The sequence below is a fragment of the Aulonocara stuartgranti genome, assembly GCF_965226115.1.
Source record: "Aulonocara stuartgranti genome assembly, chromosome: 7".
Lineage (NCBI taxonomy): Eukaryota > Metazoa > Chordata > Actinopteri > Cichliformes > Cichlidae > Aulonocara > Aulonocara stuartgranti.
Genome location: NC_138945.1, coordinates 20,528,218 through 20,543,491, shown reverse-complemented (window position 1 = coordinate 20,543,491; position 15,274 = coordinate 20,528,218). Strand labels below are relative to the sequence as shown.

At 43.4% G+C, this 15,274-nt stretch overlaps 1 protein-coding gene across 5 annotated transcripts in view; it reads right to left on the bottom strand.

Moving 5' to 3' along the window:
• Window positions 1–5,623: 5,623 nt before the first annotated feature.
• ccbe1 (collagen and calcium binding EGF domains 1) overlaps window positions 5,624–15,274 on the bottom strand; it is a 48,613-nt gene continuing 38,962 nt past the window's right edge. For all 5 annotated transcript variants that reach the window (XM_082541550.1, XM_082541549.1, XM_082541553.1 and 2 more), the window contains 3 exons: window positions 8,620–8,655; window positions 6,507–6,542; window positions 5,624–6,252 (listed from right to left, as the gene is read on the bottom strand). In XM_082541550.1, the coding sequence (XP_082397676.1) occupies window positions 5,992–6,252; window positions 6,507–6,542; window positions 8,620–8,655 (333 nt within the window). In that variant the 3' untranslated portion in view covers window positions 5,624–5,991. The remainder of the gene's footprint in view (window positions 6,253–6,506; window positions 6,543–8,619; window positions 8,656–15,274) is intronic.

The following is a 15,274-nucleotide window of genomic DNA, read 5'->3' as shown; positions in this document are numbered from 1 at the left end:
CAAAGGCGGTGCTAATAGATCCATTTAGAAGTGGACAATAGGAAACCGTGGATTGTTAATGGGTCAGTGAAACTGTGAATAGCCTATTGCATGAGTCAGAACAAATATTTGGCCAGCGAATTATACAATACTGTACTAAATATAATCTTGGAAATGACAGCGAGCCTCTGCCGTTGAGCCACATGAGGTTTGAGGTGGCACTTTTTTGAGGGGCATGTTCTATCCTTGTTTTGACCGCTGGATGTCCTCCTATCATTCTGTGTGTTGTGGAACCAGTGGCCTTAACAGACAAAACAAATACCTGTTGTGTTGTGCATGGGGCCATTTGTTCTTGGGGGATCTGGGCATCTAAAGCATTAAGAGGAAAGGGAGAGTGGCTTGTCAACGCCTGGTGTGAACGATGGCTTAGTTAAATGAAGCCTGTTGCTTCATGGCGTTTATTCATACCGGAAAAGCACAAAGCAATCCATTATCACGTAGACTAAATATCCGCTGAGGTGACAGCATGCTAAGGAAACGTCCCACCGGGCTCTTACTTTTACCACCATGATGCAAATCGCTTCTCTCCTTTGAGGACCAGGGCACTCACTGTTCTTATGATTTTAATTACGATCCAGTGAGCCTGATGCTGACCCGATGCACAAGAGACACAGAAGCTTTGCTTATCACGCCTAGAAGCTTTGAATGTTTTATGATCATTTAAGCCAATAATGCATAGATTTGATCTGCCGCTGTATTATTCGCAGGCTTGGCTCTGTGCATACAGGCCACACACTCACCCCGGACAATGCAGAAAGGGGCTAAACCTTCATTTCAGATTGCTTTGACACAGTCCAGTGTGGTCTGGGCAGAAGAGGGGGCACTTATTGTCCACTAAGGACTTTGCCACATTCATTTGAGGAGCAGCCCTTTCTCATTATTAACAGACACACTAAACGATGGGGCCCAAACAATACAGAACAGATCCCTTTATGCAGACAAGTGCTCAACGTTTCAGCAGCCACTGTGTGCCCTCCACCACTCCCGCTCCCTTTTTAGATACCTGCACATGAGTGAAAGATGTGGAGGACACAAAAGATATCCTCAACTTTCCTTTTTCTCCCATTCTGTGAAACAGGCCCATTTTAAAGCCTTTATTTGTGCAAAGCCTCTCATTAACTCCGCTCATGCTGCCTCACTCGGTTTGCCATTGCTTAAGTACCGGGTGTTGTAAAAAAGCTACCAATTAGTCACTCATCAGCTCCAATTAGAGGAGACAAAGCCCGAGTAAAGATAACTCAATGAGAGGGAGAGGTGGAAGGGTGAGGGCTCTCAGTATGTGCATGTGTGATTGTGTGTGTTTTTTTGTGTCTACACGCATAAGTGTGTGTTTGCGTACATGTGTTGAAGCCCGGACCGGCACAACATCGTTTTTAATCAGTGGAGAACTTGTGGCCATTCAGTCTGACCCACCACGGCACAGGTCCATTCACTCTCCAGGCCCCTCAGCGGGCCCTTTTCTCAGGGCCAAGTGTTGTTGTGCTGGGAAGACAGGCCCCCCAGGAGTCCCAGAAAGAGAGCCATTCAATCCTCTCTACCTGTTTGCAGCACATAAAGCACTTAGACCCTGGCCGATCTCTCATCATTGTCTCCTTCACTCTCAATACTTCCTTAAACTTAGGCCTCAACAAGAGCAAGCCCTTTTATAGAGGGGGGAATAGGGGATGTATGTTAAGGGGGTGCCTTTCGCCTCATTAGAATTGAATTTGCACTGTCTTGTAATTACGCTGAAGGGCAACAATGTATTTTTTTTCTTCCATCATAATCTTTGCTGAATGGAAGATTTTTTGGGGCAGTTAATTTGCTGCCCACACTAATGCATTAATTAATGAATTGGGTAGCACTAATTTTCTTTATGCTGCTCCTCTCTGTTTCCTCCATCTGTTTCCAACAGTCCTGGGCAGCCGCTACTAATAAAATTACCTCATTAGGGCTTTTTAGCAACACAGTAACTCACTCATCCTTTTTGCTACTAAACATTTTCTTTGGGGTTTGTGTGTGTGTGTGTGTGCATGTTCCCATTTAGTGCTGCATATTTTTTGTGGACAGTTCTAAATAATGAAGGGGGCAAGCAGAGAGATATAATTGGGAACAAGGGGCCACTTCAGCAAATATTTGAAATCCTTTTAAAGGCCTGTCCTTGTACAGTGGTGATTAATTACTTCCAGAAGAGATATTTGAGAAATTTATTGCCAAGATTTCCCCGTGTTTTTGTCTCTTTCTATACGAGAGGAGCCCAGCTTGTTAAAAAGAATCACCCAGCACTTCAATATTGGTCCCTCTTTAATCAAATGCAAATCATAACATACAGCGTTGTGGGAAAATGGGCTCATTGTGAAACAAATACACAACGTGTTAACAATGATGTAGTGTCTAATGAGGCTGGCATCCAAAATCCAAAACTTCCAACTATCTGAATGGATTTCGGTTTTGATGTTGTCAAAGAATGAACAAATCTGCGTTTGTCTGTTGGGAACGACATAAATGTTTCTAATAGAAAAGATAACGAATGTGAATATGATTTAAATGAGGGGAAAAAAGTTCTTCCAGGAACAAAATGATCACTCTGACGCCTGCAGGTCAATCTTTGAGAGAGAAGAAAAGGTAATGTCACAGAGTCCCAAAATAAACAAGCATGTACACATTACCCATGCTGAGTGAGCATTCCCACACAGCTTTATTCATCACGGTGTTTTGATTGCGTCTGTGTGGATCCCTGTGAACTACACGCCAAAGTCTAATGAGTTCAGTCAGCACTCTGTGCTGTGCATCATTTAATGGGCTGAACTCAAACAGTACACGCAGTACAGGACTGAGAAATTACTGCCATCTAGTGGATTCATAAGGGAATGCTTGATGTAAAAACACAACTAAGTAGTGTATTGTCCTTTTTTCTGGTTATTCTTTATTAAATAAGGAATGGATAATAATGTCATATAAAATCAGGTTAACTCAACCAGAGAGTGAGTGGCACCACATAATGGTAATATTAGGTGGTAATATGTAAGAGTATGCTATCAAAATCGTTCATAGTGTGTGGATGTGGCTGGGATTATTGTGGATAATGGCAAAAAACAAACAAACACCAAATACCATAAAATAAATAAAACAAACAAACAAACATGCACAGATGAGTCAAGTCAGACGTTTCTTTTCTCTTTTTTTGTTTCCTATATGCCTGATCATCAGACAGAATTGATATTGAAATCCACAAAGATCAGGAAATAAAATTCTCGTTTTGGTGATTATTAGTCTCATGATGTTCATCAAGGATGAACAGTTTTTTATAAATTTTCTGCCAACAAATCAACAGGTGGGTTAAAAATAGGATTTCTTTTTAAACATCAGACTGCTTTGGATCTCTTGCTTTGAGAAGGTCTCCCTCTGGTGGAGAAAAAAATTAAAACATTTTAGAAATTCAGTCAGCTGACATTCACACTGCCCTCTGAAAGTTGCCTGCTTGCAGAGAAGGCTTTACTTTGGTTGGTTTATTATTAGATCAGATATACAAGCGCAGTGGTTTTTATTCCGAGTTTTAAACAAGCCACAAATGAGCTGTAGGCACAGAAACTTTAGTCTGGTGTAGAGATGGACCGATCCGATATTACGTATCGGTCCGATACTGACCTAAATTACTGGATCGGATATCGGAGAAAAATAAAAAATGTAATCCGATCCATTAAATATCACGAAAGCACCTCACAAAACTTGCAACACGCTGTAACTCACCTCAGAACGTTAGCACGTCGGAGCAGTATGCATCACGTGATAGAGCGGCTGTGGCATGCGGGACCTGTCTCGGGACCTCTGGATAGCATTTGGAGCTTCGCTAGCAACCCGGCATTTCATCTCCGACAAAGTTATCCCGAGAGAAGTAAAGCAAGTGTGTAAGTCCATCTCTGAATGTTTGTAAAGCATTCCTGCGTTAAGCTTAACAAGCGATATATGGAGCGACTGCCTCTTCTTGCTGCTACTTCAATCATGAAACTGCTTAATGATCAGCTGATCGGCTTTTCTGTTTGCTTTTGGCCCACTTTGCACCAGAAAGAGGAAACCAGCGGCTGAACAACAGCAGCACGTTTAAGCTTGATCAGCTGTTGTTAGAATGTATTTAATATTAGTTTCTACTCGAGGATCTTTTTCTATGTAGCTGACTGGTAACTGTGCAGGGGCGGATCTAGCAAAGTTTAGCCAGGGGGGCCGATAGGGCATTAACAGGGAAAAGGGGGCACAAAGACATACTTTTCTTTCTTATTCTCATTTAAAATGTCTAGCTTTTAATAAATAATTATCTGACACCCAAAGTTTTAATTTGATGTAAAATGAATAGAAGTCAATTACTGTATATAGTAACTATTAAGTCTAATATATATACCCTAGTAAACTATAGTACTTTTTCCTTTGGGAAGGTACCATCTGTGCAGTCTGCAATTTTGTTGAAGAAAGATGTTGAATCTATTTAATATTTCTTGAAAAATAATTGATTTCTGTGCATTTTTTTTTTCACACTGCATCAAATTAAGGTTGATTACGTCGATTAAGCATCATGAGGTGGAGCGTGAGGGGTGGTTCCCTATTTTTTTATTTTTGTTGTTGCTGGGAGTTGGAACCCTATTAGTTAGGTTGCTTAATATTTATGCTAAGTACTCTTTAAAATACCAGAATAGGGAGGATGGTGTAGGTTTAAGTTTATTAGATTGATCAGTATTGCTGAACTATGAAATATTTTTTTTTGCATACAGGTATAACAGAATAGCTTTAGTGTAGTTGTTGTTTTGAACTTGAGTATGAACTTATACAAAATGCAGCAAGATATTTAAAAAACAGTTTTGTTGATTAAAAAACACTATATCGGATTCATATCGGTATCGGCAGATATCCAAATTTATGATATCGGTATCGGACATAAAAAAGTGGTATCGTGCCATCTCTAGTCTGGTGTCCATGGCAGGAGATATAATTCAGTTTTAAGAAGTTTACTTTAAAATTATCAAGTTACAGGCTATGGTTAGGCACCAGAAGGCAGCTCTGGTGCCTAACGCAGCCCTCCAACTAACACCTCAGCGCGCAGCGTCACTGCGTATATCAAAGGAAGCTCTGATAACAAATATGCATCTGTTTTTTGTTTTTGTAAAAACTAGAAATAAATTATGAAAAAACAAAACTGTTCTCACCTTGGAGCTCTTACAGGTAGCAAAACATTACAAAACAAGAACCACTGTGACAGCGCAAACCTCCACCAAGACAGCTCACTCTCTGGGCAGTATTCACTTTTAAGGGAATATTTGGTATGTATTCATTTCGTCTTCATCAGAACAAAGTTTTATGAGAATTCATTCAAAACTACACAGAAAAAATGGCACCTCCTTGACAGAAGTCAAAAACTGTAGGAACGCTGTATTAGATAAGGTGCGGTGTCATTTCAGCGACATTTGAAACTTACCGATAATCCACAGTTGCAGCTCTGATCACAGCTGGTACTACAGCAGTATTTCCAAACTTTCTTTGAATCATTACTTTTGGTAAAACAAAGTTTTAAAAATGACAATGGGTCATGCAATAGATGAGACTCAATGCACTAAGGTTAAAAAGTAAAATTCTATATTTTGCTGCTTTAATTCTTCCTGCAAGCACAAAAATGATGCAACACATGCCGATTGTTTACAGTTAAAGAGAAAAAAAACCCTGTTTTTATGAGAGACTTCTTTAATGTGCTATAAAGGAACAGTAGGTTTCTGAAAATATGCAATAAAAAAGCATGCGTTGGCACAGTCTACTCATTTTTGTTAAAAAATAGATGAAATTTTGTATATCATACAAAAATAGACAATCTGTAATCAAACAGCATAAAATATGTTCTTTTTTTAAGAAGTTAAATAAGAAGGCAGATCATTTCAATATTCACACCAAAGACAATGTATTTTTTGTACTTTTTCATTCATTCCATTTTGTTCACTCTGTTCTCTCTCGTGTTGGTTTCCTCTTCCTGTTCCTCTTCGGCCCTGCGCCTGTTCGAGGCGGCGCTTCCTTAGAGTCCTCACCCGAGCCCATATCTAAAGGGTCCTGGTTTTGTCTCCCGCTGTCAGGGACTGTGGGAAAGTCCTCCTCTAGAGAGTGCATAGGTCGACCGTACACCTTGCTCTGCAGGTCTGCGATGTCATTTCGGATGTCTGCCATCAGCAGAAGCAGGAAATCAAAGGATCCTGGAGGGCCCTGGGTTTGACCAAAGAGATACAGAAAAACTGATTTAGAAATTTAGATTTTTAGCTTATTTGTGGATATAAATATAATTATTACACAAGAGTTTATTGCATCAAGGCCACTGGATGCTTGGACATGATGATAATGAATACTTTCCATGAGATACCATTTAATTTCCCAGCCATGCTGTAGTTTAACTACACTTTTCTATTTGATAGTAACGAGTTACAGTAATGTGGCCTTGGTATAGATAGCCTTAGTCTTACTGGTGGTCCAACAGGCCCAGGAGCTCCTCTGTCCCCCTGAGGAAACAAAACAAATATTTAGCTAGGATGAATTACACTGAAGGAAAATGCATGAGAGGAATTCATGATATTCTGCTACGGGAACTTTCACAAACTGGAAAACTGAGTTCAGGATGAAAGTAAACACGATTGCTTCATGGATTAAAAAAGGAATAAATGGGAGCACATTATATCAAAGAAGCATGTACTGTGTTGTTATACTGTATATATTTGCTAAAAGAGCAATGCAGCTTTCATCAACTCTGTGTAAAGTTTGAAACATAAACTATCTAAATGTCACCCTAAAGCTCATGCTCAAAATGTGAGAATACAAAGTGTGGCTCTCCATAGAGTTTAGTGTAAAATCTTCTTTTCTAGCTTTAGATAACAAATATATTTCTAAGCAAAAAAGTAAAATTAGCCCCTTTAGTAAGCTGGATCCTTTACAGCTTGACTGTGAATTATCATGGCAGCCTGGTGATTTACAGTAGCACATACACATTAAGCTGACTACCCTGTTAGCCATGCTCAGGGTCACAAGGGGGCTGGGAGTGTTTTGGCAGATGGTTTGGATTTGTTACTCTGAGAGACATATTACCATAACCCTCCAATCTATCCGCACAAACATCCCAGCTGCACTGAAAAGAACACCAAGGTACTGTGTCAATAAGGCAGATGCACCTAAGTCTTTCCATGCGTTCAATCTACAAGCCAAGCAAACAGAGTTACAAGGTCCAATTTAACATGAGAATCTCTGAAGCTTTCATACCTTGCTCTTGTAAGTGATTTATTTTTCTTTTAAATAAACACAACCACTCTGGTGTCCAATCACGGGCACTGTTAAGTCTCATAATGTTTCAAGGTTTCTGCATATTAGCTCCTTTAACTACTTCACCTGGCTGCTCTCAGTCTAAATTCATTCTGACATCCTGAAGGTTCAGGATCAAGTCCCCAGTGAAACTAAAAAAGAAAATCTTACCTCACTCACTCACTGCACCACCGACCTGCTGTACTTATCACAGGCTAGGGCCAAATCAAAGATAGAGAGAGAGCTCTGTTCTATTTTTAAAAAGCTTTTTCTTTGAGGCTAATCTTAGTAACAACTGCCACAGTCACAAGTGATGTTCATACATTATTTTGCCATATAAAAACCATCATCATCTAAATGAGAGCGAACCACTGTCAAACTCAACTACAACACGGTGCAGCAAAGTGGCAGAGCAAGAGCTTCTGGTTATAGATATTGTAAAAAAGAGCAAGAGGCATATTGTTTAATGCAAAGATGTGAAAAATGCACAAAATAAATCTCACAGTAACTAGGATGAAATCTGCATTGTGCCCACTTAATCTCAGACTTAACCATCTGTCAGAGCCTTCTTTTTTTAACCCTTTGTCTTAGGCTTCACAAGAACGCAAAGCAGAGAAAAGCATTCCTGTTAGCCCTTTAAAATAACATCTCCAGCTGGCCAATCTGAATAAATCCAGGTGATTCCAAACAACCAAAACAGCCCAGAGGTATCTATAGTGTTCACATTGGTGGTCAATGACATTTCTGTGCTGAAGTCACGGGCTCAAGTCTGACTTGAGAAATTTCTTTCCAAGTGAGCAAAATCCTGACCCTCTCTGTAAGAATATGTAACGCATGTTTCAAGCATCGACCAAAGCTTGTGTTCATGTTGTACACAAAACTGTGAAAACTGCCTATAAACTTGTAGCAACTTGCAGTTAAGTAATCCCCTCATGTGCCCGCGCAGCACCCAGGTGAGGATTAACAAGTATTCTGGCACCTGCCTTGTGCTTTTCACCCTGAACAAATCTGGAGAGGGGGGGAACAATTTAGCTATTGAGAAATTTACTTTGATTGATATGATTTTGGCAAATCTATACAGCCGGTGCTTTCTGCACTCACCGCACCGACTTCTTTTTTAAAATAGGATGCAATATGTCAATGGTGATGACTCCTCCTGCTCCCTAAGGGATCAATGTGATGGGCAATTCTACTCTTGTCTATAGTAATTGCCTTGTAGAGGAAATTTATACTTTAAAATTCCCCAAAATGAAGATTTCTGGTTGACTAAATAGCATCTGAACTCACCTTTAGACCGTCTTTTCCTGGTGCTCCTGGAGGCCCCTGTTCAATACAAAAAGTAGTTCAGATATATTTGATTTTTAAACATATTTTAGTCACTTTTGTTTCAAACTCCAAAGGTATGAAATTATATTTACTGCTTTAAAGTATTGTTCTGTGGCGGCTTGTTGAATTCAGTATATTCCCAGAAACAGTTTACCCAAAGCCCCTGAAAATACAAAACTACTTTATTATGCTACATCAAGTGAGAGTACCCACGATTAACTCTGTTCCTGCCTCCAGGCCATTTCTGAGTAACTTCAAACTGACAACACAGAGTGCTTTGATCTCTTTCATGGGATAATAATCTTTGTATAGGGAGTAGCGCCAATATTCAGATCACTAAAAACCTTCTGAGTCACGCATTCATCACCTCTGAAATCCAGACATGAAGTCAAACACACATGGCCTGGTGACCAAACCAAACCTAACTGCACCTAGAGTTTAACCAGGTTGTTGTGCGATGAGAGGACAACATCCTTTCAGTAGGAGATCATCAGCATGTGTACTGATGAAATGTATAAATAAGATAAAAAAAACCGCATCCACGCTCAAACACAAAGCAACAGGTCATCTTCTAAAAAACACTGCTCTACAGCTCTTGTTTTGGCTTTAAGCAGCTTGTGATGTGATTGATGGTAGGTGATGATAGTCTGATTTATCAGTGAGAAGATTGCATAAATACAAGAGCTTTAAAAAAGTAGAAAATATGTCTTGATAGCCACATCCTGCACATTCTTGATTCCAGTCCCACACTTTAACATGTAGGGTTGACACTTGCAGGAAAGACTTGGCACGGCACAAAAACAGCAAGCCAAAGAAAGCAACCGAAGCTGTTGTCCTGCCATTTCCACGTGTTATCCTTATCCACCTCGCAAGAATGAGGGTCTTTAAAAGGGTGCATGACGGGATGTATTTTGTGTCTTTCTCAGGGGGGTTTCCTGTCAATGCAGTTACACTAAATTATCTGATAATATAATAATTTAGTGAATCATTAAAATGAAAAAAGAGATTTTCAAGATTGTATTGCTTTTCATATTAAAACAGCCATTCTTCTATGTGTCACAAAGTAAAATTATAAGATAAAAATAATAATAAATAGAGGTAACTGGTGTAAGAGTGGTGCTATACATCAACTTATTCATAGGTCACAATCAGGACACAAACTTTCTGATTTTTATATTCTCCATTTGACATGAAGAATAAGACTGTTACGTGCCAAGGGGTGTGGCTTTGCTTTTGTGCTCTGTTTTGTGTTCTGTTTATCTTTCAGGCGTCAGGCCTCCTCTGATTGGCCAGTTCGAAGTCGATTGGCAGGTGTCTATTGGCTGGTCTGGGCTCAGTTGGCCAATCACACTCCAAGGAACACTACAAATGAGCCCCTCCCTGGCCAGCTGGGGCTGCTGGCTTCTGCTTTGACAAACATTTGCGAACAGGCTTCTTTATGTTGTGTGTGGTGGGAGGCTGGACAGGTAAGCCGGGGTACCCTATACATTGGTTGTAGATTTTACTCTGTTAGTCACACTAGGTTATGCGGTTGATGCCACCCTTGTAGGTTTTCACTGACTTTTATCGAGTAGCTAGGTAGGCCTTTTGTTTTGCACTTTTTTCTTTCAGTTAGGCTAGGCCCTGGAAGCTACTGACCTCTTTTTGTTTTATTACTTTCTTTGATTTGGATCAACCGCCCAGTCCTCCTCCCCCCCACCTCTTCTCTGTTGTTAAGATTGACTGTCCAACCATTAAATTCTGCCTGATACCTAACTGCTCTGTGGTCTTCCTCCTTCATTGATTGTGGTTGTCCAGTGTTGCTGTCCCCTGCCTGCCTTTGCCCCCACCGTGGTGGGGGGGGGACGTAACACAAATGGGGGCTCGTCCGGGATCGTTGTATGTGGTGGACAACCTATATTAATGAGGAGGGTGCCGTGATTTTAGGGTGTCTACGTTTCATAGTATCAGCCGGAGATGAGTTTTGACCTGCTTGATTTTGTTAGTCAGCCTAGCGTTGATAAGATTGACTTATGTCGCAAAGACGACCTGTTGAGTATTGCTGCCCAGTATAACCTTTCTGTACCAAAGTATGGAGTGAAGAAGGAGATTAAGCAGGCTTTGTTGGAGGGATTAATCGAGTTGGGTATTTTAATCAGCCCTGTTACAGCTGGGGTGCCTTCTCAGGACCCTTTAGCTCCCCCTGGAGCCTCTGCTGATCCAGCTTCTCCAGAGAGAACTGATGAGCAAGCGCTGCCTGCTACACCTCCGGGTGCCCAAGTTAACTCGGATGCGGCTCCCCAAACTCTGCCTCGCTTTAAGCCTTTCACTCCAGAATCCCAAACGTCTAGCAGTGATGCAAAGCTTAAGGTTCGCTTACTGCGTTTACAGCTAGAGGCACAAGAGAAGGATAAGGTGCGTAAAGCAGATTATGATCTCCGGCTGGAGGTCCGTAGGCTGGAGATAGAAGCTGAAAAAGAAGTCAGGTTAAAGCAGCTTGAAGTAGAAGCACTGAGGGTGTCATGGTCCTGCGACCATGACTCAGTGACTTTATGTTTATGTTCTTTATTGTTATTACTTTCATTATTATTCATGGCTGTTTTGGGATGGTTTGTGTTTGGGATTTTAGACACTGGGTTCTGGGTTTGTGCTCCCTCTGTTGGTCCCTGGTGTTAGTGTTCCCCTGTCTCGTCAGGTTAATCAGGTCCAGCTGTTTCCCCCACCTGTGTGTGATTTCCCAGTGTCTCTTCGTGTACTTATAGTGTGTGATTTCCTCTGCTCCTCGTCGCGTCGTCTGTGTTCATACCCGGTGAATCCCCTGCGTGCTCTCCCTGCTGTTCTCCCTTCATGTTCAGGTTTGTCAATAAATCACCTTCACATCTGAGTAAGTGCTGCATCTGAGTCCTCCTTTCCACTCTTCACACGGCCGCTGCCCCGGACCGTGACAGTACGACGCGACCACAACATGGACCCAGCAGCGCTTAACCCGTCCAGGGAGCTACGGGAAAATCTCATCGATGCCACACAGGAGCTCATCGACCGGTGGCTGGAAAACCCGGGTGGCACGTCCCAGCGCGCTATAGAGAGGCGGCTACAGCGTCTGGTGACCGGTCTCCCATGGCTTCTGGGCTCGCTTTGTTCATGGGAGCGGGAGTTCCTCCTTTTGGACCTCGGACTTCACCCCCCGTCTGCTTTTACTTTCTGTGTCCAGCCACAAGCTCCCAGGTCTGTGGCTCAACCGTTAGCCTCCCTAAGGGCTCAATTACCCGTTCTGCCGCCGCTCCAGTTAGCCACTCAGCCACCACCACCGCTAGCATCGCTACAGCCCACAGTTCCGGTAATGGCTGAGCCACAATTTTCACACTGTTTTTTCCACCGCTGTTTCTGGGCAGGGAGACAAACTGTTTCGCTACGGACCTGTTCCTCAAAAGCTGGCAACATTAGAGACTGTTGCTCACTCCGGGGCTTCCCCAGAGGCTGGGTTACTGCCCTCAGCTTACTCTGGACCCCTGGAGGCCAAGATGCCAGCTGTGAACTGTACCGGGCTGTCACTGCCTGAGCAGGGTCAGTGCTCTGCGCAGCTGCAGCCCTCCGTACGTGCGCCAGAGGCCCACGTGCCTACTGGTTTTGTTTCATGTGTGCCAGAGGCCCACGTGCCTCCTAGTTTTGTTTTGTGTGTGCCCGCTGGTTCTGCGGCTGTTTTCGCTGGGGGGCCCGAGGAGCCCGTCCAGCCTCCTGCTTCGCCTGCTGGGGGGCCCGAGGAGCCCGTCTGGCCTCATGCCACACTGACTGCCACGTCGGCTGGGGGGCCCGAGGAGCCCGTCCGGCCTCATGCCACACCGGCTGCCACGTCGGCTGGTCCCTCCGTCCTGGGCCCCCTGCCGCCCGCCCGGATCTGGTGGTGTGTTTCTGTGGCTGTCGGGGGCCAGCCCTTGAGGGGGGGGTACTGTCATGGTCCTGCGACCATGACTCAGTGACTTTATGTTTATGTTCTTTATTGTTATTACTTTCATTATTATTCATGGCTGTTTTGGGATGGTTTGTGTTTGGGATTTTAGACACTGGGTTCTGGGTTTGTGCTCCCTCTGTTGGTCCCTGGTGTTAGTGTTCCCCTGTCTCGTCAGGTTAATCAGGTCCAGCTGTTTCCCCCACCTGTGTGTGATTTCCCAGTGTCTCTTCGTGTACTTATAGTGTGTGATTTCCTCTGCTCCTCGTCGCGTCGTCTGTGTTCATACCCGGTGAATCCCCTGCGTGCTCTCCCTGCTGTTCTCCCTTCATGTTCAGGTTTGTCAATAAATCACCTTCACATCTGAGTGAGTGCTGCATCTGAGTCCTCCTTTCCACTCTTCACACGGCTGCTGCCCCGGACCGTGACAGTGGGTGTCATCAGGACAGAAAACAGATGCCACTAAAGAAATCCCGAAAGTCTCCCCGGAAAGTTTTAACGTTAGCAAACATATTGCCCTAGTACCTACCTTTCGTGAGACTGAGGTAGATTCGTACTTCAACGCTTTTGAAAAGGTGGCTACTGCTCTGAAATGGCCAAGAGACATGTGGCCCATATTACTTCAGTGTAAATTAGTGGGCAAAGCTCAGGAGGTAGTAGCTTCACTTTCGCTAGAGCAAAGCATGAAATACGACGTGTTGAAGGAAACAATTGTACGTGCCTACGAACTGGTACCTGAAGCCTACAGGCAGAAATTTAGGAACCATAAGAAGTCCAGCAGTCAAACATATGTGGAGTTTGCACATGAAAAAGGGGCTCTTTTTGATAAATGGTGCGCTGCTAACGGAGTTGGGGATGAGTATGAGTCGCTGCGTGAGTTAATGTTACTGGAGGATTTTAAAAATTCATTACCTGAGAGGCTCATAATGTTCTTAAATGAACAGAAGGTGATGTCAATGTCCAAAGCAGCTGTGTTGGCCGATGAGTTTGTGTTAACTCATAAGAATGTTTTTACCCCTGTTTCCCATCCAGATAGGCCCACAACCTTGCGCTCAGCACGGCTTGAGTCTAGTTGCTCTGCTGCGAGGCCAGTGAGGGTGCCCTCACCTCCCCACGGTGAGCGTGAATGCTTTTATTGCCACAAGAGGGGTCATCTCATTGCAGAATGTCAGGCATTAAAGCGTAAACAGCAACTATCCTCACAACCAAAAGGGGTGGGACTGATTAAAGCCACAGAGAATGGGAGGGCATTTCAACCGAACACTAACCACCCTGACCCCTGTTTCAAACCATTCATTCTAGAGGGAGTGGTTTCGCTGACTGGGAATCCAAAAGATCAACAACCAGTAAAAATACTGAGAGATACAGGGGCCTCTCAGTTCATCATTAGAGAAAACGTCTTACCGTTTTCTGAGTCGTCGTTTTGCCAGTCCAGTGTTATTGTCCAGGGAGTAGAACTCGGATTTGTATCTGCCCCTTTGCACACTATTCACATTCAGTCAACATTAGTCAGCGGAGTTGTTAAAGTGGCTATTCGTTCTGCGTTGCCCATACCAGGCATTGACTTCATCCTAGGTAATGACCTTGCTGGAGGTAAGGTCACACCCATTCCTGAGGTGTTAGACAGACCCGAGCTGAGCCGGGATTCTGACCCAGCCCAAGACCAGCCTGCCATTTTTCCAGCTTGTGTAGTTACGAGGGCCCAGACAAAAAAGTATGGTCCTGACTTGGCCGATTCCTTCATGAGGTCAGATCCCGTTGGTGACGTGATTAACTTTACCTCTGGATCTAAGGTTCAGGCCACAGTTCCACCTGCTGACAAAACACAACCAGTTCTGGATTTGCCAGTCTCCCGAGAGGAGTTCATTATTGCACAGAAAAATGATGTAACCCTGTCCAAGTGTCATTCCTCCACTCTCAGTCAACAGGATGCCAAAAGGAAAAAGCTGGCTTACTTCTCTGACGAAGGTCTTCTGATGCGCAGATGGACAAGTGAGGTCTCGGAAGACGCAGACTGGTCTGCAGTTTATCAAGTGGTTGTACCTACTGCTTATTGTACCCAGGTACTGTCCTTAGCACATGACCATCCATGGTCAGGACATTTGGGGGTTAATAAAACATACACCAGAATTCTGAAACATTTTTTCTGGCCCGGACTGAAATCTGATGTTGTTCAATACTGCCGTACTTGCCATGTATGCCAAATGACCGGCAAGCCAAACCAAGGGGATTACCCCAGCTCCTCTCTGTCCTATCCCAGTAGTAGAGGAGCCATTTCAAAAAGTGATTGTTGACTGTGTGGGGCCTCTACCTAAAGCTAAAACTGGAAACCAGTTTCTTTTGACTGTCATGTGCGTTTCAACCAGGTTTCCCGAGGCAATCCCACTACGGAGAATAACAGCTCAGATTGTTGTCAAAGCACTGTTGAGATTCTTTTCAACCTTTGGTCTGCCTAAGGTTGTGCAAACAGACCAAGGCACTAACTTTAAGTCTAGAGTGTTTGCCCAAGCCCTGAAAACATTAGGCATTGAACACATAACCTCGAGTTCTTACCATCCTGAAAGTCAGGGGGCACTAGAGAGGTTTCATCAGACTTTGAAGTCTATGTTAAGGAAACACTGTTATAGTTCCCAACGGGACTGGGATGAAAGTGTTCCACTTGTTTTATTTGCCTGTCGGGAAGCAACCCAA